Below are 27,645 nucleotides of genomic sequence, written 5' to 3'. Positions count from 1 at the left end.
GAATGCTCAGCAGGTAAGGCCACATCTGTGGTAGGAGAAGCAGAGTTAACATTTCAGGTCAAAGCCCTTCATCACAAAAGCCAGCGAGTTCTGATGAAGGATCTTCAACCTGACATGTTTCTATCTCCACAGATGCTGCCTGACCTGCTGAGTATTTCCAGCACAGAGTCGTACAGCACAGAAATGGGTCCCTCAGGCCAACTGGTCCTTGGCAACCAAGATTCCCATCTAAGCTAGTCCCATTTGGTCCATATCCCTCTAAACCTTTCCTATCCATGTACCTGTCCAAGTACCTTTTAGCTGTTGTTAACATACCTGCTTCAAGATAAGATATCTTTATTAGTCACATGTACATCGATATACACAGTGAAATGCATCTTTTGTGCAGAGTGTTCTGGGGGCAGCCCCCAAGTGTCACCACGCTTCCGGCACCAACATAGCACGCCCACAACTTCCTAACCCGTATGTCTTTGGAATGTGGGAGGAAACCAGAGCACCCGGAGGAAACCCATGCAGACACGGGGAGAACCTACAGACTCCTTACAGACAGCGGCCGGAACTGAACCCTGGTCGCTGGCGCTGTAATAGCATTACGCTAACCGCTACACTACTGTGCCGTCCATCTCTGGCAGCTCATTCCATATACAGACCACCCTTTGGGTGATAAAGTTGCCCCTCAGGTTCTTATTAAATCTTTCCCTTCTCACCTTAAACCTATTCCCTCTGGTTCTTGATTCCCCAACACTGGGGAATTCTCTAACCCTCTGCGCATTGACCCTATCTATGCCCTTCATGATTTTATACACCTCTATAACATCAAGCACCTTCTGTTTTTATTTTAGATTTCCAACAATCTGCAGTTTTTTTTGATGTTCAAGCCTGCATAGGTGCAAATTTTAACACCAGCATTACTTTGGTGTTAACCAGCTCCGTCTGATTTGCCCTTCACACAACTGAAACGTTTTCTAGCCTTCCGCTGAGAATGTAGCCGATGGAGTTCACTCACGAGCAGAGTCAAGGGTAAAGCCAGTGGGTTGCTGCTCGTTCCATGTTGGGAATGTGTTCCACTTTGTGCCACAGGCATGGGAATATATCATAGCAATATGGCATTGCACCACCACTTCTGGCAAGAAGGTAGGAAGTCTTGATGCGCTGGAGGATCAGAGGGATCTTGGAAAACAAATACTCCAGTCACTGAAAGTGAAGCCACAGCTTATAAAGACATAAAATAACAAGTGAGGGGTTATTTCTGAACAGATAGAATTGAAAACAGAGGGCGTTAAATCTGCATCAAACCGTGGTTAGACCAAACTTAGAATATTGTGTACGGTTCACCTTGTTACAATAAGGAGATGGAGAAAGTTTCTGATACCAGATATGTGAGTTCGTATATATATCGGGGAAGGATGGACAGGTTGGGCCCTCCTTTTCTTGAGAAAAGGTGTCTAAGTAGTGATCTGTTTGAGATCTTGAAGGTTTTAATTGAGTGGATGAAGAGAGAACGTTTCCACCTGTGGGGAAAAATATTACCAGGCCAGCAATATAAGACACTCACCAAGAAATCCAGTGGGAAGTTCAGAAGAAGTCTGTTTCCCCCTTTTGGTGGGAATGTGGAACTTGCTCTCAAAGGGAGGGTCATCATCATGGAATCAGAAACAGGCCCTTCGGCCCACCTAGTCCGTGTGGCAGTCAGCGTAACGCTATTACAGCGCTAGCGATCAGGGTTCAATTCTGGCCACCGTCTGTAAGGAGCTTGTACGTTCTCCCCGTGTCTGCGTGGGTTTCCTCCGGGTGCTCTGGTTTCCTCCCACATTCCAAAGACGTACGGGTTAGGAAGTTGTGGGCATGCTATGCTGGCGCCGGAAGCGTGGCGACACTTGCGGGCTGCCTCCCCAGAACACTCTACACAAAAGATGCATTTCATTGTGTGTTTCGATGTACATGTGACTAATAAAGAAATCTTATTTTATAATCCTATTTACCCTAATCCTACACAAATCCCATTATATTCTCTCTACATTCCCATCAACTCGTCCCAGATTCTACTACTCACTTACACTCTAGGGGCAATCTACAGTGGCAAATCAACCTATCAGCCTGTCCATCTTTGGGTTGTGGGAGGAACCAGACCACCCATAGGAAACCCACACTATCCACAGGAAGAACATGCAAACTCCACACAGATAGCACCGGAGATCAGGATTGAATCTGGATCTCTGGAGCTGTGAGGCAGCAGCTCTCACCAGCTGTGCCACTTTATCTAATAGTTGAAGTGGATAGTATGGATCCACTTGCGGGAGATGGGAATAGATTGTTACGCTGCTGATTTAGATGGGGAAAGACATGGAGGATGCTCGAGGGAAGTATAAATGCTGGCATGGACGAGTTAGGCCAAATGGCCTGCTTCTGCGGTGTGTCGCCCAAATAATCCAATATAACCATATCTCAAACTAAGGACTATGGAGGCGGGCCTGCTTTTTAGTCAGTTGTCCACCTCTGCTGGTGCCTTCAGAAATTAACAATTAATCTTCCTGACATGGACAAGAGCAAACCAGGGAAATGTTATTCTTACATTTTGGGGAGCACTTCTTATGTGGCAAGACTGCAAGCTTTCAAAGATGTCCTGGAGTCACCAGGAATTACTGATTAATCTCCTGGTCATTGCAGCAGGCAATCTGGGAGATCGTTCTCGCAGATAAGGGCATTTACAAAAAATGTTTTTAAATTTTATTTTGATTGTTTGATTGTTAAAAATGCAGGGAAAATAAAATAATGCATGATCAGATGGGCCAATTCCATATCTAGTTACACTCAGGTTTGACTCAGTGATTCCTAAACTGGGACCACCTTGGGTGTGGTTGTGGGGAGGGGGCGAGGGATGCCAATGTGTGGTAGAGAGGGTGTTGATGAAGCTGTAATGATATTGACGTAATTTAGTTGGATTCTTTACCTAAAAAGTAAAACTAAAATGAAAATATTCTCTGCACCGTTGTAGGTAGCCAGGGTGGTGAAGAAGGCTTTTGGCACACTGGCCTTCATCAGTCAGGGCATTGAGTATAGACGTTGGGATGTTATGTTACAGTTGTGCAAGATGTTGGTGAAGCCAAATTTGGAGGATTGTGTTAAGTTTTGGTCACCCTGCCAAAGGAAAGATGCTATTAATCTGGAAAGAGTGCAGAGGAGATTTATGAGGATGTTGCCAGGACTCGAGGGACTGAGTTATGGAGAGAGGTTGAGCAGGGTTGGGACTGTTTTCATTGGAGCTTAGGAGAATGAGGGGTGACCTTATAGAGCTGTATAAAATCATGAGGGGCATAGAATAGGGTGAATGCATCTTTTTCCCAGGGTTGGGGAATCAAAAACTAGAGGACATAGGTTTAAGGTGAGAGGGGAGAGATTTAATAGGAACCTGAGGGGCAAGATTTCACCCAGAGGGTGGTGCGTATATGGAATGAACTGCTTGGACAGGTACATGGATGGGAAAGGTTTAGAGGCCTATGGGCCAAATGTGGGCAAATGGGACTAGCTTGGATGAAATCTTAGTCAGCATGGACCAGTTGGGCCGAAGGGCCTGTTTCCGTGCTCTCATGACTCTATGACCAGACTGTGGGATTGTTAGCAGTCACTGGCAATCACCTGTGCTGTGATCATATATCAACTGCCTTTGAACAGATGGGGCTTTATTTCAAAAAAATTGGGAACCACTAATATTATGAAGGGTGAAACTCAAATGAGAGCAGGCTCCAGTTCGATGCATGCATCAAGAGCATAATTGCATCTCTGGGGTTGGGATGTAGGGTTATTGGTTTTATTATTGTCACATGTACCGAGATATGGTGAGAAGCATTTGTTTTGCATGCCATCCAGACAGATCATTCCATACATAAATACACTGAGGTAGTACAAAAGGGGAAAAAAAGCAGAATGCAGAATCTAGTGTTACAGCTACAGAGAAAGTGCAGTGCAGGTAGACAAATAAAGTGCAAGGGCCATGACGAGGTAGATTGGGAGATCAAGAGTGGAGTGTGAGTGGAATTATTGGGGTCATTGAGTTAGAGTCATAGAGCTATACAGCACAGAAACAGGCCCTTTGACCCCACTCGTCCATTCCTACAAAGTTGCCTACCTGAGCTAGTCCCATTTGCCTGCATCTGGCTCACATCCCTCAAAATGCTTCCCATCCGTGTACTGTCCAAATGTCTTTAAAACATTGTAATTGTACCCGCCTCTACCACTTCTTCTGGCAGCTCGTTCCATATACCCACTACCCTCTGTGTGAAAAAAGTTGCCCATCAGGTCCCCTTTAAATCTTTCCCTTCTCACCTTAAACACATGCCCTCTTGTTTTAGATTCCCCTACCCTGGGAAAAAGATGGTGACCTTATCTACTCCCCTCATGATTTTATATACCTCCATGAGGTCATTCCCCCAGGAAAACAAGTCCCAGCCTATCCAATCTCTTATAACTCAAGCACTCCAGTTCAGGCAGCATCCTCATGAGTCTTTTCCTCAGGACTTCCTTGTGAGCTGCCAGTCTGGCCTGTCATACTGCACCCACATGCTTGTCCTCCAGAACCACTGGTCACACTCTATTTGGTGGGTGTACACATCAGACATGCCGTGCTTGTCTTTTTTTCTCATTTAAAAATTATACTTCATTCATAAAAATAGACACAGGAAATACAATACAATCAGGTCGTCTCTCTATACATTAATTGTGCTATCAGATCAATGCATTGCATCAGTGTAATTCATGTCTCCCCTTTAAATAATGCACTCATGAAACACTTGATCTCAAAGGCCAATGGGACAGGCCACCAGGCGTAAGGACAACTTCTATCCCACTGTGATAAGACTATTGAACGGTTCCCTTATACGATGAGATGGACTCTGACCTCATGATCTACCCTGTTGTGACCTTGCACCTTATTGCACTGCACTTTCTCTGTAGCTGTGACATTTTACTCTGTACTGTTATTGTTTTTACCTGTACTACATCAATGCACTCTGTACTGACTCAATGTAACTGCACTGCGTAATGAATTGACCTGTACGATCGGTATGCAAGGTAAGTTTTTCACTGTACCTCAGTACAAGTGACAATAATAAACCAATACCAATACCAATACAGCCCCAAAGCGAAATTAAAGTCTCTCACCACAGAAGGTGTAATGAACCTATTATAATGGCAACTGCATGTACGAGGAAGACAACGAAGAACATATCAGTTCTGTTATTTCAAACATGAAGGCCAACCTTGTCCTGGGAGGGTGGACATTTTTTAAGTTCAAAAATAAACCTCCACACAAAAAAAAACAAGAATTACTAAAAAGTACATGCGCGTCAATTGGACCCTCCACTGCAAAGTCTGAGGCTTGGACTCTGGGGAACAGTTCCCTTGTCTGATGGTGATCACTTCCCATTCCCAGAGTCACTCCGGAAAATCACTTCACTTCCCAAAGTGAAAGAATTACTTTAAAGTACCAAGACCTCAGGTAAATTTTTTTGAGTCAAATCATGCAATGATACCTCTGGGAAAGCTGCTCTCTGTCCAACAGGATGTCTGATTCCTTTGTCTGTTCCTGTTTCCAGGATGAATTGGATCTCACTGACAAGAACCGAGATGCTATGTTTGCTTTGCCAGCAGAGAAGAAATGGCAGATTTACTGCAGCAAGAAGAAGGTAAGAAGTGGGAACGTGGTCCTGGTGGTGGTTGGGAATGATGGTCAAAGGATGAGGTTATCCAGGAACGTTATGGATGGACCAGATCCGCGGAGTCTGTAAAATGCTGATCTTTACATCACATCTTTCCAGCCCTATCTCTGCATCTTAATTGGGATGGACTATTAATCCACTGGTTGTCATTAGACTAATAATCTAGGCATCTTGGCACTTTGAATCCTGCTACCCTGGAACATAGGAGATTGAGGGGTGACCTGATAGAGGTATATAAGATTGTGAGGGGCATAGACAGGGTGGAAGCACATAATCTTTTTCCCAGGGAGGGGTAGCTAAAAACAAGAGGGCATAGGTTTAAGATCAGAGGTGGGAGATTTAAAAGGGACATCAGGGGCAGCTTCCTCACGCAAAGGGTGGTGCGTGTTTGGAATGATCTGCCAGAAATAGTGGTTGAGGCAGGCATATTAGCAATGTTTAAAAGCCGTCTAGATAAGTACATGGATAGGAGAGGTTTAGAGGACAGGGGCCAAACGCGGGCAGATGGGACTAGCTCGCTGGGAAACACAGTCTGCATGGACGAGTTGGGCCGAAGGGCCTGTTTCTGTGCTGTATGAGTCTATGACTCTACAGAATTAAAGCGTCTGAAAATAAAAAAAAATATGCTGTTGGATTGGTATAATGACTCAATGATTCTTCAATGTCCTTTAAGGGAAAAAACTAGTGCTTTTGTCTGCTTTGGCCCATCTCTTCCAGTCCAAAATGCTGGACTCTGAAGTGTACTGGCTTAACTCAATCAGGTTATCATTGGCTGGATAAGAAAGCTCACCAGCTTCAAGCAGAAGTTTGATTTGAAATATTTATTCAAGATTATTGGATAGAGTAATTCAGGAGAAACTGTTTACCCTAGGATGGAGGGGCGAAAATCAAAAGCCATGAATTGAAGTTAATTAAAAAAAAATTAAAGAGGATATGAGGTGATTTTGGCTTCTGTATTGAAAACACGGGGGTGAGCATGACTGGGCTCATTGTTGGCAAAGTCTGTTTAAAGAGATGGAGGAAACAGAATTTATAACAGAGAGTACGTTCTCCGTGTCTGTGTGGGTTTCCTCCGGGTGCTCCGGTTTCCTCCCACATTCCAAAGACGTACTGGTTAGGAAGTTGTGGGCATGCTACGTTGGCGCCAGAAGAGAGAGTGGTGACACTTGCGGGCTGCCCCCAGAACATTCTCTGTAATGCAAAAAGATGCATTTCACTGTGTTTTGATGTACATGTGACTAATAAATAAATATCTTATCTTCTCCTGATAAAAGCAAGGTAATTTTGCAGTGATTCGAGGATAGTCCTATATATGTATATATATATATGTGTGTGTGTATATATATATATATATATATATATAAATTAAAAAAAGCCATCCCATTCACTGACAGCAATGGGCGAAGGGTTGAACAGGCCTGATTGACAAGGGAATTACCCAATCATCCTCACTCTGCCAGGCAACCAGGCAACAGCAATGTGATACATACTATAGAAAAGAAGTGGAGAGGAAGGTTCTCGACCCAAAATGCCAACTGTCCATTTCCCTCCACAGATGCTGCCTGGCCCGCTGAGTTCCTCCAGCGTCTTGTGTGTTGCATTGGGAGGAGATGATTGTACTGGAGAGGGTGCAGAGGAGATTCACCAGAGTGCTGCCTGGGACGGAGCAGTTCACTTATGAGGACAGACAGGATAGACTGGGTTTGCTTTCCTTGGAACAGAGGAGGCTAAAGGGGGACCTGAGTGAGGTGTACAAAATTAGGACTGTCTAAAAGAATAGATAGTAGAGAACTTTTCCCTGTAACAGAGGTGTCAAAACCTTGAGGACATTGATTTCAGGTACAGGGGAAGAAGTATTTTGGTAATTGGTTTATTATTGTCACATGTATTGAGATACAATGAAGAGCTTTTGTTTGCGTGCCTTCCAGACAGATCATTCCATACATAAGTAAATCGAGGTAGTACAAAAGGAAAACAGAATGCAGAATATAGTGTTACATTTACAGAGGAAGTGCAGTGCAGGTAGACAAATGAAGTGCAAGGGCCATGACAAGAGAACTTGAAGAATTTTTTCATGCAGAGGGTGGTTGAAATACAGATGCACTGTCTAGACGGGCAGTGAAAGCAGGTACGATAACAACATTTAAGAAGTGAGTTGCAAAGGCATTGAATTGAATTGAATTGAATTGAATTGAATTGAATTGAATTGAATTGAATTGAATTGCATTGCATTGCATTGCATTGCATTGAATTGCATTGCATTGAATTGCATTGAATTGAATTGAATTGCCAAGGCATAGAAGGCTATGGGACCAAGTGCTGGTAATCAGAATCAGATTTATTATCACTGACTTATGTGAAGTGAAATGTATTGTTTTGTGGCAGCAGTACAGTAAATTACTATAAATTATAAAAATAATTAAACAGTGCAAAAACAAGGAATAACGAAGTAGTGTTCATGGGTTCATGGACCGTTCAGAAATCTGATGGTGAAGGGGAAGAAGCTGTTCCTGAATCATTGCGTGTGGGTCTTCAGGCTCCTATACCTCCTCCCTGATGGTAGTAATGAGAAGAGGGCATGTCCCGGATGAGGGTCCTTACTGATGGGTGCCGCCTTCTTGAGGCACCGCCTCTTGAAGATGTCCTCGATGCCTGGGAGGGTCGTGCCCGTGATGGAGCTGGCTGAGTCTACAGCACTCTGCAGCCTCTTGCGATTCTGTGCATTGGAGCCTCCGTACCAAGCGGTGATGCAACCAGTCTTTTACAATTGTAAGAGTCTTTGGTGACATATCGAATCTCCTCAAGCTCGTAACGAAGTGGAGCCGCTGGCGTGCCTTCTTCGTGATTGCATCAGTGTTGCATAAACGGGATTAGTGTAGATGGACAATTGATAATTGGCATGGAAATAGAACATAGAACAGTACAGCACAGAACAGGCCCTTTGGCCCACAATGTTGTGCCGACATAGCTATTCCCTCCTCCCTACAGAATGCCCGTATCCCTCCATTTTCCTCTAATTCATGTGCCCATCCAAGCCCCTCTTAAAAGCCCCCAAAGAATTTCCCTCCACCACCCTATCAGCCAACGCATTCCAGGCATCCTCTACTCTCTCAGTAAAAAATGTACCCCTCACGTCTCTTCTGAACCTACCCCCTCTCACCTTAAATGCATGCCCTCTGGTACTGGATCGCTTGATAATGGGGAAAAGGATACAGCTTGTAAATGGTAGGCTGTTTTTGTGTTCTCTGACCCTAATGTAAGTGGCCTCTTTTCACCACAATGTTATGATCCAGAAAGCTCCGCCGAAGAATAAGGTTGAAGCCGCTTAAATTGTAACTTTCAAATGGAATTGGTTAAGGGCTTGAAGAGAAAGAACTAGAGGCAGGGCAAAAAGGCCAACTGGATGGCTCTTTCAAAGACCTGCCAGACGTGCAAGAAGCTGAATGGCTTCCTTGCTTGCTCTTTGAATCTATGGAACAGATTCATTATTTCCTTCAACGGGTTCTGTAAGATCACTCAAGCAAGACTGATCTTTCGAAGAGATTCCACCCTGATTGCCCTGGGCAGATGTCCCCCTAGCAATAATAAGACATCTGTCCATCCAGGCAAGTGTTTACTTTGAGAAGTACTCACCTACTGTTAGGAAAGCACGGATCCATGACTCCTGAAGAAGGGTCCTGACCAAAAACGTTGACCGCCTCAGTCCTGAAGAAGTGTCCTGACCCGAAGTGTTGACTGCCTGCTTTTCTCCACAGATGCTGCCAGGCCTGCTGAGTTCCTCCAGCATCATCGTGTTTTTCATTTGGAGGTGAAGCAGGTTCTAGGATGCAGAGAATGGGGGAAGGGAGGAGAGAACAAAAGGTCTATGTTAGGGTGGAAGTCACAAGGGATTGAATGGGGCCAAGTGAAAGAGAGTGGTCTAGGCATTTAGTGAAGAACAAAGGGTACATTTGGCCAAAGGATAAATGGGAGGAGATGAATAAAATCTGGTATTTCCAGAAGAGAAAAATCAGCGAATGTTTAAGGTGTAGGACAAGGAATCCACAACCCTCTGGGGTTGAAAATACCAAACATTCACACCGCAGTCCTAAATAGTCAACCCCTTATTCTGCGAAGACACAGGAGACTGCAGATGCTGGAATCTGGAGCAACAAGCAAGATACTGGAAGAACTCAATGGGTCAGGTAGCATCTGTGGAGGGAAGTGGAGGGAAATTGAGATGAAGAGTCTCAACCTAAAACGTTGACTGTCCATTTCCCTCCACAGGTGCTGCCTGACCCGCTGAGTTCCTCCAGCATCTTGTTAGTTGCTCCTTATCCTGTGCATCAGCCCCACTGAAGTTAACGTCCTTTCCCTGCTGGGCTGGATTGGAAGGTGTGCTTCCAGATGTCCGCCCTACAATCTACATCACGCTCACACAAAGGTGTTCTGTCCACAGAGCTGTCCAGGTCACGCTCTTGTGTCGGTACTTGCCACTGTGTCACTGTTGACTGATCTGTCAAGCTGTTACATCGAGGTAGTGTGGGATGTGCCCACCAATTAGTGGTACGGAATGAGCTTCCAAAAGCTCCCTCCTGGTCACACTGCTACCTTGTACATGGAAGGTTTTCTGACCATTGATAATGCAGGAGCAATGCTCTGATAATGCACACAGCAGTACTCTCCGAGGTTAGTGGGGTATGTGATAGAGTTGTAGACTCATACAGCACAGAACCAGGCTCCTCGGCCCATCGAGTCTACACTGATCATCATGCATCCATTTACACCAATCCAACTTTATTCTCTCCCACCTTCTCAACAACTCCCCTGAGATTCTACCATTCCCTTGCACACTAGGGTGGGGGCAATTTACAAATTAAACTACCAACCCGCCCATTTTGCGATTTGGGAGGAAACCAGAGCACCCGGGGGAATCCCACGCAGCCACGGGGAGAACGTGCAAACTCCACACAGGCAGCATCCGGGGTCAGTATTGAACCCGGGTCACTGGAGCTGTGAGGCGACGACTCTACCAGCTGCCCAAAATAGCAAGGTCTGATGTGAATCTTTCGTCCAAAGCTCAACAACATTTGAAAGCATGTTGCTAGCTAGGATTGTGCTGCAAATGGTGAAATGTCTCAAGGAGCAGTCAGCATTGAAAGGAGAGCAAATGTAGTTAGGTAGGCAAACACAGCAGCCATTATTCTCCGGCTGTGGGAGAGTTGACCGAATGGATGGACCTTTTGGCTGGTGCCAGTCAAGGACTGGGCAGAGGGGGAACATTAATTTCCTCCGACTATATTCTGGGAAGGCCTGTTAATCACAAAGTCTGACTGTACTCCATGGACCCACCCCCATACCTTCCCTCTGATGATCACCATGTCAAATGGAATTGCCTTGTACTCATTTGCTTACTTTCCAACTCTATGTCCTCTGCCTTAGACCTCCCACTTCCTCCTCTGTAACATCTCCGGCCTCTGCCCCCACCTGCCGAACCCCTCATTCGTGCTTTACTGATTGACGGAGTTTGTTTTAGGGAAGGTCTTAAAGGAAGGAGATGCAGAGGGTTGATAGGAGGAGTGAGAAGTTTCAGCATCAGAAACAGGAGCGGGATCAGACCACAAAGTCCCTTGAGCCCACCCTGCCTTTCAGTCTGCTCATGGCTGGTCTGATCTAGGCTTCAGTTCCACTTTCTTGCTTAATCCCCATGCCCTTGACTTGTCTACAGCTCAAAGGTCTGCTTACTCTGACTATTCCAATTCTTTCCAGTCTGGCCTCCCACCGCCCTAAACTTGCCGGTGTCTTGGACCGTACAAGACCCTGTAAACCATCACCCCTGCCGCCCCATGGACCACGCCGGTTCCCAGACCCACAAAGGCAAAAATACCACAGACTCAAACCCCCTTATCCCTTCATGTTCTTATCCCTCCCCACCTCCTCTCCGTCTACACTTCCCGCTGCCTCGGGAAAGCAGCCAACATAACCAGGGACCCTTCCCGCCCCGGTAATTCTCTCCTCTCCCCTCTCTCCCATCAAGCAGAAGATACAAAAGCCTGAAAGCACGTGCCACCAGACTCAAGGACAGCTTCCATCCTGCTGTTATAAGACTCTTGAACAGACCTCTTGTACAATAAAGATGAACTCTCGACCTCTCAGTCTACCTCGTCAAGGCCCTTGCACTTTATTTTTCTACCTTCACTGCACTTTGTAACTGGTGTAACACTATATTCTGCATCTTTTTTTCCTTTTGTACTACCTAGATGTACTTATGTATGGAATAATCTGTCTGGATGGCACGCAAACAAAAGCTTTTCACTGTATCTCGGTACATGTGACAATAATAAACCAATTGCCAATTACCCCACCATCCTAACCTTTCAGACCATTGTCTATTCACCACCCCCCCCGTCCCCAGCCACAACCCACCAGCTAGCCTTCTGACCTCACTCATATATCCCCCACTCCTCCTCCTGCATCTTCTTAAAACTGTCCCTAAGACCCTCGCCTTTAATAAAAATGTTGGCTCCTCTTCCCCAGTTCTGTACTCACACGTCTACAGAGAATTTACATTAAAACAAGTTGCTGCTGCATTTTGACCTCTGGAAGAAAGGCAAGCAGGATCCGAGGCTGCCCGGAGTCACCAGTGTATCCCCTGCACTTAAACTGCCCTGACGTTAAAGCAAAAGCTTTCGGCTCCTTCCCGAAATACTTCATCTCATCCCATCCACGCGAACATTCAGCGAAAAAAAAACATAAAAATCGTTAGGAAAGAAAATGGAGCTGATAAAACATGACCAGCCATTCGCCAAGAAACAGGATCGCTACCACATGTCAAACCTCCCACAACATCTGTAACCATTTCAAAATCTTGGCACTGCGGAGCAGGATTGAGAAAGGTGTTTTCTTAATGAGAATATTGCAAACACCAGAGCCAACCAGTGTCTCCAATATAATGGTATAAAATAAGCAGGCAATATATTTTAATGCGTTGCCATTAATATTTATTTAAATTTCTTGGCCTGGGATCTGTAGGGGCTCTCTCCCTGGGGCAGGCGAATATGTGTTTTGTTAAACAAATAAAAAACTGCAGCTGCCTGGCCTTGGATTGGCATAAAGTCCATTTTCTAGCTGTCAGTCTGTCTTCCAGTATTAAATCTTCTAAGAACCTGCCTTCAAACAAGTCCCTTGTCTCCGTTCTCTCACTGCAGAATAGAATGGTCAGAGCTGGGAGCATTTGACAAGAACAGGGGAGGAGCCTGGGGTTAATGTGATGAAAGAGGAGTTCCTGGCCACTATTTGATCGAATACTGGAGGAACGTAGTCTTTTTTTAGTTCATTCACTTAATCAAACATTTATCACCGCTTGCCTCAGAACCGAGTGGTTTACCTCAGAGAGTGCTGGAGTCACGTATAGAGTTGTACACCACAGAAACAGGCCCTTCAGCCCAACTCATCCATGGCAACCAAGGTGTCCATCCAAGCTAGTCGCATTTGCCTGTGTTTGGCCCATATCCCTCTAAACCTTTCCTATCCATGTACCTGCCTGAATGTCTTTTCAACGTTGTAACTGTACCCACCTCTACCACTTCCTCTGGCAGCTTGTTCCATATACCACTACCCTCTGGTGAAAATTTTCCCCTCAGGTCCCATTCAAATCTTTCTCCTCTCACCTTAAATCTATGTTCTTTAGATTTTGTCTCCCCCTAAACTGGGAAAACACAGTGATCATCCACCTTATCTACACCCCTCATGATTTTATATACTTCTATAAGGCCACCCCCTCAGCCTCCTACACTCCAGGGAAGGAAGGTCTCAGCCTATCCGACCTCTCTTTATAACTCAAGCCCTCCAGTCCTGGTAACATCCTTGTGAATGTTTTCTGCACCCTTTCCAGCTTAATGGCATCCTTCCTATAGCTGGGCAACCAGAACTGCACACAGGGTAGTCTCACCAGTGACTTGTACAGTTGCAATATGACGTTACAACTCAATGCTCTGACTGATAAATGGTGACGATGGCAGATTTCCTTACTTGAGAGACTTAAGTGAGCCAGCTGTTTTTTTACAATGGTGTCAAGACCTCCTCCATTAGCTTTGTATTAGAGAAGTTTTAGTTTTTTAGAAGGAATCTAATGGAAGGATGTGAATTATTGAGGCAGATCGATACCCTACCCTTGAAGTTCAGTGGTATTACCATTGCCAAGCACGTCACCATCAATGTCCCGGGGAGGAGTTACCATTGACCGGAAACACCACATCTTGGTTGGAATTTTGCCATCTGTGGTATTTTTGCCTTTGTGGGAGTAGAGCTAAACTCCCCACATATCCTGTGTAGGAGGAGATAGTTAAATGGTGTCACGCGAAGGTGTGTGATGAGCTCAGCAAGGTAGGACAGGGAAAAAAGGAAGCAGGAAAATGTGGCAAAGTCCAGGAGGCTCCAGTGACACAGAATCTCATGATGAACTGAGCACACTAAGAAAGTCTCATCAATGTCCTGGTTGGCACTCTCCACTGTGGGCAACTAGGGCATGGTAGCATAGTGACTGTGTCACTGAAGTCATCATGAAGTCATACAGCATGGAAATGGACCCTTCAATCCAACTGATCCATGCTGACCAAGATTCCCATCTGAGCTTGTCCCATTTGCCTGTGTTTGGCCCATATCCCTTTAAACCTTCCCTATCCATGTACCTGTCCAAGTACGTTTAAATGTCATTAATATACCTGCCTCAACTGCTTCCTCTGGCAGCTCATTCCATGTACTGACCACCCTGGGTGAAAAAGTTGCCCCTCAGGCTCCTATTAAACCTTTCCCCTCTCACCCTAAACCTATGTCCTCTAGTTCTTGATTCCCCAACCCTGGGAAGAGGACTGAGTGCATTCACCCTATCTATGCCCCTCATTATTGTATACACCACACCTCCATCTCCTACGCTGCAATGAAAAAAGTCCCAACCTGCTCAACCTCTCTCTATAACTCAGTCTCTCTGAGTCCCGGCAACATCCTTGTAAATCTCCTCTGCACTCTTTCCAGCTTAATGGTATCTTTCCTATAACAAATGCTGAACATTATCCAAAGTTGTTAAGAGACCCAACAGAGTGTTATTGATGCTGGGGAATTGAATGCAAAAGTGGAGAGATTATGCTTTAGTTATAGAGGGCATTGGTGAGAACGCATAGAGCATAGAACATTGCAGCACAGTACAGGCCCTTCGGCCCACAATGTTGTGCCGACATTTTATCCTGCTCTAAGATCTATCTAACCCTTCCCTCCCGCATAGCTCCCCATTTCTCTATCATTCATGTGTCTATCTAAGAGTCTCTTAAATGTCCCTAATGTATCTGCCCCCACAACATCTGCCGGCAGTGCGTTCCACGCACCCACCACTCTCTGTGTAAAAAACTTACCCCTGACATCCCCCTTATATCTTCCTCCAATCACTTTAAAATTATGTCTCCTTGTGTTAGCCATTGTCGCCCTGGGAAAAAGTCTCTGACCGTCCACTCGATCTATACCTCTTATCATCTTGTGCACCTCTATCAAGTCACCTCTCATCCTCCTTCTCTCCAAAGATAAAAACCCCAGCTCACTCAACCTATCCTCATAAGACATGGTCTCCAATCCAGGCAGCAACCTAGTAAATCTCCTCTGCCTACTGCTGGACTACCGCTTTCAATGTTGGTCTCCTTACTTAACGACAGATAGTAAGGTGTTAGAAGCAGTTCAGAGAAGGGTTACCTGACTGATATCTGCACAGGGCAGGTTGTCTGATGAGGGAAGGCTGGATAGGCGAGGTTTGTATCAGCTGCAGTTTAGAAGAATGAGAGGAGACTTAATTGAAACATAAAGGATTCTGAGGGGTCCTTTTGGGGTGGATGTGGAGAAGATGCTTCCTCTTCTGGGAGAACCTAGAACCAGGTTCACTTTAAAAATGAGGCATTGCCCAATTAAAACAGAAGAGGGGTCAAATTTTCTCCCTGAGTCTTTGGAACTCTCTTTACAGAGGGGTGGAAGCAGAGTCCTCTAATATTTTTGAGAGAGGTACAGTCCATCCCCAGGTTATGAACACCCAATTTATGGACACCCTCACATACAAACAGCAGAACTAGTTTCCTCTCTCTCTCCACTTTTAGTAGTTTGTTCTTCCTTTGCAGTCTCATGTGCTTTTGATGCCATTCGTTACGCTAGCTCTTGCCGAGACCTTTAAAGTCAAAAGTAATAAAGCCCAGTGAGCTGCAAAAGAGATTAGTCCATGATGGGTCACATTGAGTAACCTAACCTGGGGATCAATCACTCAGTGAAGGCCTTTGTTGTTTCTGAGGAGATAAAAGGAAGCCTTAAGCACTGCTCATATACGTGGCAGTCAATGACAAATATCTCTCCTCACGGGTTGGAAGGTTAAGCACCTTAACATAAAAGGAAAGCCTCGTCAGACCCCCGAGTGTGGGAGGGCAACTGGTAAAGTGGGTCAGATGGATGACAAGAATTCATGGGCATAGAGTCATACAGCACGGAAACAGGCCCTTCGTCCCAACTGGTCCATGCCGACCAAGATTCCCATCTAAGCTCGTCCCATTTGCCCGCGTTTGGCCCATATCCTTCTAAACCTTCCCTATCCATGTACCTGTCTGAATACCTTTTAAATGTTGTTAATGTACCTGCCTCAACCACTTCCTCTGGCAGCTCGTTCCATATACTGACCACCCTCTGGGCGAAAAAGTTTCCCCTCAGGTTCCTATTAAAATTTTCCCCTCTCACCTTAAACCTATGGCCTCTAGTTCTTGATTCTCCAACTCTGGGAAAAGGACTGACCGCATTCACCCTATCTAAGCCCCTCATAATTGTATACACCTCTATAAAACCAGCCCTCATTCACCTACGCTCCAATGAAAAACATCCCAACCTGCTCAACCGCTCTCTATAACTCAGTCCCTCAAGTCCTGGCAACATCCTCGTAAATCTCCTCTGCACTCTTTCACACAATAGGAAACAGGTCCGTTTCAGCCCACCAAATCCAGACAGACCACCAAGCACCCAGTTACACTAATCCCATCGTTATCTCCCAACATTACCTCCAACCTCCCCCAGACTCTGCTGCTCACCAACATACTACGGGCAATTAAGATTTGATTTGATTTGATTTGATTTGATTTGATTTGATTTGATTTGATTTGATTTGATTTCTTTATTAGTCACATGTACATCGAAACACACAGTGAATGCAACTTTTGCGTAGAGTGTTCTGGGGGCAGCCCACAAGTGTCCGGCGCCAAAATAGCATGCCCACAACTTCCTAACCCATACGTCTTTGGAATATGGGAGGAAACCGGAGCACCTGGAGGAAACCCACTCAGACACGGGAAGAACGTACAAACTCCTTACAGACATTGGCTGGAATTGAACCTGGGTCACTGGGGCTGTGATAGCGTTACGCTAACCGCTGCACTACTATGCCTGCCCTTAACCATCCAACTTGCACAGCCTGTAGGAGGAAACCAGAGTGCCTGGCAGCAACTCACAGGTAAACCCTGCACAGACAGTGCCGGAGGTCAGGATTGAACCTGGGTTGCTGAAGCTGTGAGGCAGCAGCCCTACCAGTTGTGCCAACCCTAAACCCAACACAACATTGCAGATGCTCTGTGGCACAAGAGGCGAGATGCTGAGCTGCAGGTGTGATGCTAAAGCAGTTCCCACTCAAAAGTAAGTAAACATTCTCCAGCACCCCGGGTTCACTTCTGACCTCCAGTGCTGGCTATATGTGGAGTTTGCCCATTCACCCTGTGACCACATGGGGTGCTCTACACAGGAGTCATACAGTACGGAAGCAGGCCCTTCAGCCCAACTCGTCCATGCCAACTAAAAGACCTAACTAAGCTCATATCTCATTTGCCTGCATTTAGCCCATATCCCTCTAAACCCTTCCTATCCATGTACCTGTCCAAGTGTCTTTTAAGCACTGTATTTGTACCTGCCTCTACTCTGGTTCCCTCCCACATCCCACAGATATGGGGACTGGTAGGTTAATTGGCCACTGCAGTTTACTCCCGGGTGTATAGGTGGATGGTCGAATCTGGGGGAAGTTGATGGGACTGTGGGTGAGTATAAAACCAGGATTAGTGTTGGATTATTGAAAAGTCTATAACGCTCATGCTTGCACATGTGTGTACATACATCTGCCTGTATGCATCCATGCTTGATGGTCAGCACAGACTCAATGGGCTGAAGGGCCTATTTCCGTGCTGTATCATTCTATTACCTGGCAAGACCTACACTGGCTTTTCATTGCTGCTTGTCTGTTGAACTGAGTAGTCAACTCAAGTGGAGTTTATTGTCATGTGCACAAGTGTGATGAGGTACAGGTACAATGAAAAACTTGCTTGCAGCAGCATCGCAAGCTTGTAGGTTCAGATAACGCACAGAACATAAATTATACAAAGCAGTGAAGGAAAAGACTTCAAAACAAGACAGTAGTGCAAAAAACTCAGAGACAAGTCCATGGCAGTGCAAGAGGTGGTCTGTAGTGTTCCGTTGCTGAGGTAGGGTTAGGGTTGTGCAGGTCAGTTCAAGAACCTGATGGTTGTAGGAAAGTAGCTGTTCCTGAACCTGGTGGTGAGGGACTTCAGGCTTCTGTATCTCCTGCCTGACAGTAGCAGCGAGAAGAGGGCATGGTCTGGATGGTGGGGGTCCTTGATGACAGAAGCCACCTTCTTGAGGCATCACCTCCTGTAGATGCTTCCAATGGTGGGGAGGGCTGTGCCCATGATGGACTGGGCTGTGTTACTACTTCCTACAACCTTTTGTTTTCTGGATCTCCTTAAGCATCATAGAGGCACGATGATGGGTGTGGAATCATGTTCAAGGACACCTAGAGCCATAGAGTCATACAGCACGGAAACAGGCCCTTCGGCCCAACTGGTCCATGCCGACCAAGTAACCATCTAAGCTAGTCCCACATCCCCGCTTTTGACCCCTATCCCTCTAAAACTTTCCCTATCGATGTACCTGTCCAAGTACCTTTTAAATGTTGTTAATGTACCTGCTTCAACCAGTTTCTCCATATACTAACCACTCTCTGGGTGAAAAAGTTGCCCGTCAGGTTCCAATTAAATCTCTCCCCTCTCACCTTAAAATGTATAGAGCGGGGCTTGAACCTGTAACTTTCAGGCTGAGGGGTGAGAGACCCTGCTCCCAACAGCCTTGTGAGACCTTACCTTGGTGGATCCCTTTGAACTCCCTCTCTGACCCGTGTTGCTTCAGTGGCATCATGTTGGCGAGCTCCAAGGTTGGACCGGGTGATCTCAATTACTTCTCAGTTTATTATACGGTTCATAAACCAGGGTCTTTGTTAGACAACAGAGCGAAAGTGTTGCTAATGGCCACAGAGGGACAGCAGATGAGTTTGATCAAAAGCGCTCTGTTCCTCACTAATCATCTAACAGCCGAGGTTTATTAGAGTCATTCGAGAGTCATGGTAAAAGGCACAGACTGACTGTATCATTGTTTCGTAACAGAGCTTCCTGCCTACCTGTCTTGAGAGATTACTTGCTCACAACACTGACTTTATGCAGCTAAATCATTCTTCACATGCCAACCTAAGCCAGGAGATCCAGACCTCCATCCCCAGCTGGTTTGAGTTAGGGTACAGGCAGCAGACGTGCATGCCGGGAGGTGGAAAGTGTGGGATTGGGAAGGAGTGCGTCAGAACGGACAGGCCGTGGGGTGCAACCCCATGGGCCAGGGTCTCAGTGGCAGAAAGCTGAGTCAGGCGACATTAGAGTCTGTGCAGGAAAATGTTCCATGCACACTTTGAGAAAATATTACCAGGGTGAAGTGAAGGAAGAAATAACTGGTATTTATATTGCATTTTTCCTGACTTTCGAGAATGTCCCAAAGCTCCTCACAGTCAATGAATTACTTATGAACTGTAGTCACCGTTGTGATGTAGGGAAACATTCTTAATTCTCAATGTGTTTTCACTCAATTGACCATAAAGATGTAGACTGAACTGAAAGGCTCCCTTCTCCCCTGAGCTGCTGCAGTCCACATCATTGCAGACTATTGATTTTACTGTTTCAAAATTGCCTGCCTTTATATAGCATCACGCCTTTCAGAAGCATCTCTCACAGAGCGAATTACTTTTCAGTGCAGTGGAAGCGGCCGTTTGTACACAGCTGGACCCCACAGGCAGGAGCAGTTTGTCTTTTGTTGTCGGGGTGGTTCGTTTATCCTTGTTCAACATTTTGAAAAGCTCAGTGTAAAAAGGCACCATATGGTGTGGCACTGAGCCACGGTGAGCAGGAAGATCCCCGTGCCGATCCCTGGCTCTGTGCTGAGTTTGTTGATCTCAATTAGTCTCAGTGTCTCTAAGCTGGGGCGGGAATAGTGTCAGCCAGCCAAGTGTCACTGTCCACTGAGTTCCGCTGGAGCCTGAGTGTGGCTCGTGATATAGTGATGTGTGTATGCATGGTCCGTAAAGGTTTGTCGTGTGTACGTGCGGTGTGGGATAATTGTATGTACATATTTGTGTATGTGTAACATATCTGTGTATATTTGTGGTGTGTGTGTGTGGTGATTGTATGTACACATTTGGGTGGGTGTGTGTGTGTGTGTGTGTGTGTGTGTGTGTGTGTGTGTGTGTGTGTGTGTGTGTGTGTGTGTGTGTGTGTGTGTGTGTGTGTGTGGTAACAACAGTTGCAGATAATGTGTGCGTATAGAGCAACAAACAAAATACTGGAGGAACTCAGCGGGCCAGGCAGCATCTGTGGAGGGGAATGGACTGTCAACGTTTCGGGTTGAGACCCTTCATCTGGACTGAAAGATTGCGGGGAGATAGCCAGTATAAAGAGGCGAAGGGAAGAAAGATAAAAGAAAAAAAGTTCATACTGGCTATCTCCCCTCTATCTATCTCCACAGATGCTGCCTGACCCGCTGAGTTCCTCCAGCATTTTGGCAGTTACTCCAGATTCCAGCATCTGCAGCCTCCTGTGTCTACATGTGTGCATATACATGCATTGAGCTTGCATATGTGTGTGTATACATGTGCATGTTCATAGTGTGCATAGTGTGAGTGTGTACGTGGTATATGAGTGGAATTGGGGCGGGGGCGGTGATGGGGTGGGGGAGGAGAGAAAAGGCACCGATGATTAGCTGCACTTGCAGTAGGGAACCCATTAGGTGACGTGACTGAGCTCCTGCGTCACACCATGCTGAGTGAAGGGGAGCGAATCACACACCAGATTGTCCACCACCACCCTGAGTTGCCCCAGTCATTGGCAAGCATCACCCCAAGGATAGACTGACTCCGGAGGGAGAAGCAGGCACATCTGGAAGTAAAGACACCGGAAATGCTGGAGGAACTCAGCAGGTCAGGCAGCATCTGTGGAGGGAAATAAACAGTCGACGTTTTGGGTCGAGACCCTTTATCAGTGTTCATTTCCCTCCATAGACGCTGCCTGACCTGCTGAGTTCCTCCAGCATTTCGTGTGTCTTGCTCCAGATTTCACCATCTGCAGCCTCTCTTGTGTCTAGAAGTAAAGATAGTTTTAATATAAAAAATTACACTTAAATCTTGCAGTCAGGTCATGTTATAATTTGGATACATCTCCAGACTCTTGGAGAGGTCCCACCAACCATGCCTCTGCAAGATCCTGGACACCAAGTGGGCAGATCACCGTGCTAAATGCCAGCGTTGTCATTGAAGCTAATGTCACCAGGGTCGAGGCAAAAATCCCCATGACCACCTCCATTGGACCAGGTAGATTGCAGTCTTTCCTGTCTCCAAACAAACCCTGTGGCACGCTGGTAGTGGTGCAGTGGTTTAAAATATTAGTAACCCGAAGACTAGCAGTTCAGAGACCTGAGTTCAATTCCCAGCACAGCAGCTGTGGAATTTAAATTCAGTTAATAAAATGGACTTTCAAAAAAATACAAAGTAGTATTCATGAAACCTGCGGGTTGTCATTAAACACCTCGCTTGTTAATGGACTTTGGGAGGAGAAAGCCACCGTGCTCCCTTTATCTGTCTTGGACCTCAGTCATGGAGTTGACTGTGAAATGGCTGAGCAAGTTCGGGGTAATGAGAAATCGACAATAAAGGCTGACTTTGCTAGTGTGGCCCATAACCTGGTAAATGAATAAAACAATCGAACTCATCCAGGTTCAGGGGTCCTGTTGTAGACTGAAGAATCACTATAAGTGTATCTCAAGAAAATGGGTAGTTCTCTGGATGGCAGAGGATGGCACAGTGGTGCGGCTGGTAGGGCCACTGCCTCACAGCTCCAGTGACCTGAGTTCAATCCCAACCTCCGGTGCTGTCTGCATGGACTTTGCACGTTCTCCCTGTGACTGTGCAGGTCTCCATCAGGTGCTCCGGCTTCTTCCCACATCCCACTGACGGACGTGTCGGTAGGTTAGCTGCCCACTGTAAATTGCTCCCAGTGTCTTAGATGAGGGGTAGGATCTGCAGAGAGTGGATGGGATTGTGGGGAGAATGAAATGGGTTTGGCTGGGATTAGTGCGAAAATGCAGCAGCAAACAATCTGCCGGAAGAACTCAGCGAGTCGAGCAGCAGCCACGGAAGGAGCGAGGAGGAGAACTTCTTCAAGGTCAGCATAGCTTCACGGTGGAGACACAAGAGACTCCAGACATCTGCAGTTTCTTGTGTCTCTTCTCAGTGCAAAATGGTCGGTTTATGGTCAGTGCAGATTCAGTGGTCTGAAGGGCCTGTGCAATTGGTAATTGGTTTATTATTGTCACATGTACCACGGTACAGTGAAAATCTTTGTTTGGCATGCCATCCATACATATCATTTCACAGCATCAGTGCATCAGGGTAGTACAAGGGAAAAAGCAATAACAGAATGCAGAATATAGTGCTACAGTTACAGAGAAAGTGCAGTGCAGGCAGACAATAAGGTGTAAGGCCATAATGAGGTATATTTTGAGGTCAAGAGTCTGTGCTGTATCTATGACTGCATGGCTCTCCGTGACACTATGAAGAGCAAACCATTAATCAGCCTCAATGGCTCCATCAGACAGTGACGCCATTCTTCTATGCACTGCCACATCGCACTGTACTAGTCAATAATGTAATGTACTGTGCTACACTGCACGTAATGATACGTCTCCTGAGATTCTGTCCTCCACTATCCTATGTTACTCCGTCCTACCATACAACACTCTCTACAATGCAATGTTACAGGAAGCTGCAGCTTGATACTTGTGTGTTGGTGGGTGTACAGGGAATGAAATTTGAGTCTTAACTGGAATCTCCTTTCTCTCCAGGAACAGGATGACCCTAACAAGCAGGCCACCAGCTGGCCTGATTACTACATTGACCGGATCAACTCCATGGCTGCAGTAAGTGACTCACACATTGCCAGCAATGCTCCATCATTCTGTGAATGCTTTTCCTGACTTCCATTTTAATTTTCGCCTGACCATCTTTATCATCTTATGGGTGTGGCTGGACGAGCCAGCATTTATTGCCCATCCCTGACTGCCCGGAGATGATGACGATGATGATGGCTTCGCCTTGCCCTTGTAGGGGACGGTGCTCCCACAGTGCTGCTGGGGGAGGGCAGTTCTGGGAATAGGACCCAGTGACTGTGGAGGAATGGCAATATTTTCCCTGTCGGGATGATCTGGAGGGGGATCTGCAGATGATGATGTTTCCCTGAGCCGGCTGCCTTTGTGGCAGAGCTTATGGATTTGGGAGGGGTTGTCAGAGAAACAGAAATTAAGGTTCGGATGCAGATGTTGGGCAGAATAAATCTCAGTAACGCCCGCGTCCTCTTCCAGTTCCCAGACACTCCAATCCTTCGCAGTCCATCCCGTAGACCAGTTTGCAAACTTGATATCAAAAATGGACAGTTCTTGGGGAGGTAACTTAGACTGTGCAGCTGTATAAAATGGTCTTCAGCAGCGCCCCCCCTCCTCCCCAACTTCCACCCAGTTTGATTTCATTATGGAGAAACACAGGCGGGCGGTTAGTAGAGCTGCTGGAGTAAGTGGCAGGAAACTGGAGCATTGGGGGAGAACACACGTGGTCACGGGAGAACATGCAAATACCACGCAGATAGCACTGGGGGTTAGGATGGAACCCGGATCTCTGGAACTATGCGATAGCTGATCCATTCCTCACTGGACCATGGCTTATCCAAAAGAGATGTTACGGAAAGCTGACCAATCTTCCCACCAACTTAGTGCCTGATTCACTCAGGGAGGAGATGTGTAGGCACAGTGTGTGGAAAGAGAATAGATTCCTTTGCTAATCTTAATCCTCCACAAGTTTGCTATTTTGAGGAACGGCAGCCCACGAGCCAACATGTAAGGTCCCCAAGGGGCTTTGACAGGGTGGATTTTTCCTCATGTGGGAGAATTGGCTTCATGTTCAAAAGTGGGAAGCTCCACTAAGACAGTGACAAAGTGAAACTTTTTTCTCCCAGATGGTCATAAAACTTTGGAACTCTCTTCCTCAAAGGGCGTTGGAAGCAGACTTGGATGGATTGTTGACAAGCGAAGAGGTGCTCAGGGTTGAGATTACAATAAGGTCAGCCATAATCTCATGAGATGGTAGAGCAGGTGAAATGGGCTGAATGGCCTACTCCTGCTTCCAACACAGCAACAGCAGGAACTTGCATTTATGCTTTGCTTTAACCTCTTAAGGGATGCATCACAGAAGGTATCACTAACCAGCTAATCCAATCAGCAAGTGGTTAAGCGGTGACCTGCAGCTTGGGTGAGGAATGTGCTGTTTGAGGAGATGGAGATGCAGAAAGCTAATGTTTCTTCCTGGTTATTGGCAAGACTTGCCGATAACCTGGGATTTATCTGCAGATAATCTCCCCGCAAAATGCAGTTGGACTGCAGTAGCTGTCAGGGACTGCGTTGTGAGGAGGAGTGCCTATCTTTTCACACAGGGATCCGGGTGTGTGGTCTGGAAGGGAGACATTCACACTGAGGGTCTTGACAGCCGGTTACAGGTTGTGTCTCTTTTGCAGATGCAGACAGTTTTTGCTTTTGACGAAGAAGAGATGGAAATGAGGAACACAATTGTCGAGGGCCTTAAGACAGCCTTGAGGACACAGCCAATGAGGTACAGTATCAGCGGAAGACACGCCCGTCCATTTGCAATCTCCATTGCTTATCAACTGGATCACATCTACCCTGATTCACCAGTCCTGATGAAGGGTCTCGACCCAGAACATCGATTGTTCATTTCCCTCTGCAGATGCTGCCCAATCCGCTGAGTTCCTCCAGCCCCTTTGTGTTTTGCTTCACACCTACCCTTCCTTGTTAGACTCTGGCCCTCTCCATGCCTCACACCAAGCAGACTCCACCCCACCTGTACTAAAAGCTCACTTTTTCATAGAAGCAACATGGGCAAAAATGTCAAAGCCAGCATTTATTGCAAATCAAAAACTGCAGATGCTGGAAATCTGAAATAAAAACAGGAAATGATGGAAACACACACCAGCTTCGACAACATCCAATGAGCAAACATTTTGACAAGGGGTTCCAGACCAGTTTCTCTTCGCACAGATCAGATAAGATAAGATATCTTTATTGGTCACATGTACATCGAAACACACGGTGAAATACACCTTTTAGCGTAGAGTGTTCTAGGGGCAGTCCGCAAGTGTCGCCACGCTTCTGGCGCCAACATAGCATGCCCACAACTTCCTAACCCGTACGTCTTTGGGATGTGGGAGAAAGCCTTAGCACCCGGAGGAAACCCACACAGACACGGGGAGAACATACAAACTCCTTACAGACAGCGGCTGGAGTTGAACCCGGGCCGGCGGCGCTGTAATAGCGTCACGCTAACTGCTGCACTACCGTGATGCTGCCTGACCAGCATTTACTGTCCATCCCTAACAGCTCCTGAGAAGGCATCACAGCTCCAGTGGCCTGGCTTCAATCCTGACCTCTGGTGCTGTCTGTGTGGAGTTTGCATGTTCTCCCCGTGACTGCGTGGGTTTCCTCTGGGTGCTCCGGTTTCCTCCCACATCCCAAAGACGTGTGGGTTGGTTGGTTAGTTGTCCTCTGTAAGTTGCCCCTGGTGTGTAGGTGAGTGTAGAATCTGTCGAAAATTGATGGAAATAGGGGAAGAGAGTAAAATCGGATGAGTGTAAGTGGGTGATGGTTGGCACGGACTCAGCGAAGCGTCAACCACTGTGCTGTTGTCTGGGATCACTCATAGGTCAGACTAGTTAAGGACGGCATATTTCCTTACAACATAGAAGGAGGCCATTTGACCCATTTAGTTTATGCCAGCTCACAGAGCAATCCCATTGCCCCACTAATTTTCCATGTAACCTATTCTCCCTACATTCTGCCGACTTATATTCCTGTGGAATATTAATGACAGAGATTGGTTTGGTTTCACAAGATCACAAGACAAGGGAGCAGAAGTAGGCCATTCGGCCCATCGAGTCTGCTCCAAAGAAAAGGAAAAAAGAAAAAGAAATGAGAAATTTGGGGGGGGGGTCCAAAAAAAAACCTAACCCCAATTTCCGGCCTTATCCCCATATCCCTTGATACCCCGACTATTTAGACATCTATCTATCTCTTCCTTAAATGCCTCCAATGATCTGGCCTCCACTGCTGTATGTGGCAAGGAATTCCACAAATTCACCACCCTCTGGCTAAAGAAATTTGTCCTCATCTCTGTTTTAAACCTGTACCCTCTAATTCTAAGATTGTGCCCTCTGGTCCTGGACTCACCCACCAAGGGAAACAGCTTGACCACATCTACTCTGTCGAGTCCTTTCAACATTTTAAATGTCTCTATGAGGTCCCCTCTCATTCTTCTGTACTCCAGTGAGTACAGTCCAAGAGCCCTTTCATTCCAGGAATCATCCTCGTAAATCTCCTCTGAACCTTCTCCAACATCAGCACATCTTTCCTAAGATATGGGACCCAAAACTGTGCACAGTATTCCAAATGAGGCCTCACTAGTGCCCCGTAGAGCCTCATCAACACTTCCTTACTTTTATACACTATATCTCTAGAAATGAATGCCAACATAGCATTCGCTTTCTTTACCACCAATCCGACCTGGTGGTTAACCTTTAAGGTATCCTGCACGAATTCCCCCAAGTCCCTTTGTACTTGTGTACTTTGAATTTTCTCTCCTTCTAGATAATAATCTGCCCGTTTATTTCTGTTTCCAAAGTGTACAACCGGACATTTCTCAACATTGAATCTCATCTGCCATTTCCTCGCCCATTCTCCTAAACTGTCTAGGTCTCTCTGCAACCTTCCTATCTCCTCAATACTCCCTACTCCTCCACCTATCTTGGTGTCATCCACAGACTTAGCCACAAAACCATTTACTCCATCATCCAAATCATTAATGTACAAGGTAAAAAGAAGCGGCCCCAACACCAACCCCTGCGGAACACCACTAGTAACCGGTAGCCAACCAGAACAAGATCCTTTTATTCCCACCCTTTTCTTCCTGCCAACCAGCCAATGCTCCACCCATTCTGTTATCCTACCTGTAATTCCATGACCTCTCATCTTATTAATCAGTCTCTTATGCGGCACCTTGTCGAAGGCCTTTTGAAAGTCTAAATATACAACATCTACCGCCTCTCCCTTATCCACCCTACCTGTGATTTCTTCAAAAAACTCCATTAGGTTGGTCAGGCAGGATCTTCCCCTCACGAAACCATGTTGGCTAGGACCTATCTTGCCTTGCACCTCTAGGAATTCCATAACCCCATCCATGAGGATCGATTCCAATAACTTTCCCACCACTAACGTCAGACTAATAGGTCTGTAATTTTCTCTATGCTGCCTCCCACCTTTCCTATACAGCGGAACTACATTTGCGACCCTCCAGTCCTCAGGAACCATGCCGGGGTCTATCGATTACTGGAAAATTATCACCAATGCCTCCGCTGTCTCTAAAGCCACCTCCTTCAGAACCCGGGGATGCACCTCA

The 27,645-nt window shown here is 46.3% G+C and overlaps 1 protein-coding gene across 4 annotated transcripts in view; it reads left to right on the top strand.

Moving 5' to 3' along the window:
- Nucleotides 1-27,645, top strand: part of daam2 (dishevelled associated activator of morphogenesis 2) — a 327,537-nt gene that overhangs the window by 156,298 nt on the left and 143,594 nt on the right. For all 4 annotated transcript variants that reach the window (XM_052024252.1, XM_052024248.1, XM_052024249.1 and 1 more), the window contains 3 exons: nucleotides 5,592-5,681; nucleotides 22,977-23,051; nucleotides 24,695-24,789. In XM_052024252.1, the coding sequence (XP_051880212.1) occupies nucleotides 5,592-5,681; nucleotides 22,977-23,051; nucleotides 24,695-24,789 (260 nt within the window). The remainder of the gene's footprint in view (nucleotides 1-5,591; nucleotides 5,682-22,976; nucleotides 23,052-24,694; nucleotides 24,790-27,645) is intronic.

The sequence above is a fragment of the Pristis pectinata genome, chromosome 10, assembly GCF_009764475.1.
Source record: "Pristis pectinata isolate sPriPec2 chromosome 10, sPriPec2.1.pri, whole genome shotgun sequence".
Classification (NCBI taxonomy): domain Eukaryota; kingdom Metazoa; phylum Chordata; class Chondrichthyes; order Rhinopristiformes; family Pristidae; genus Pristis; species Pristis pectinata.
This window is presented reverse-complemented; position numbering and strand designations above follow the sequence as displayed.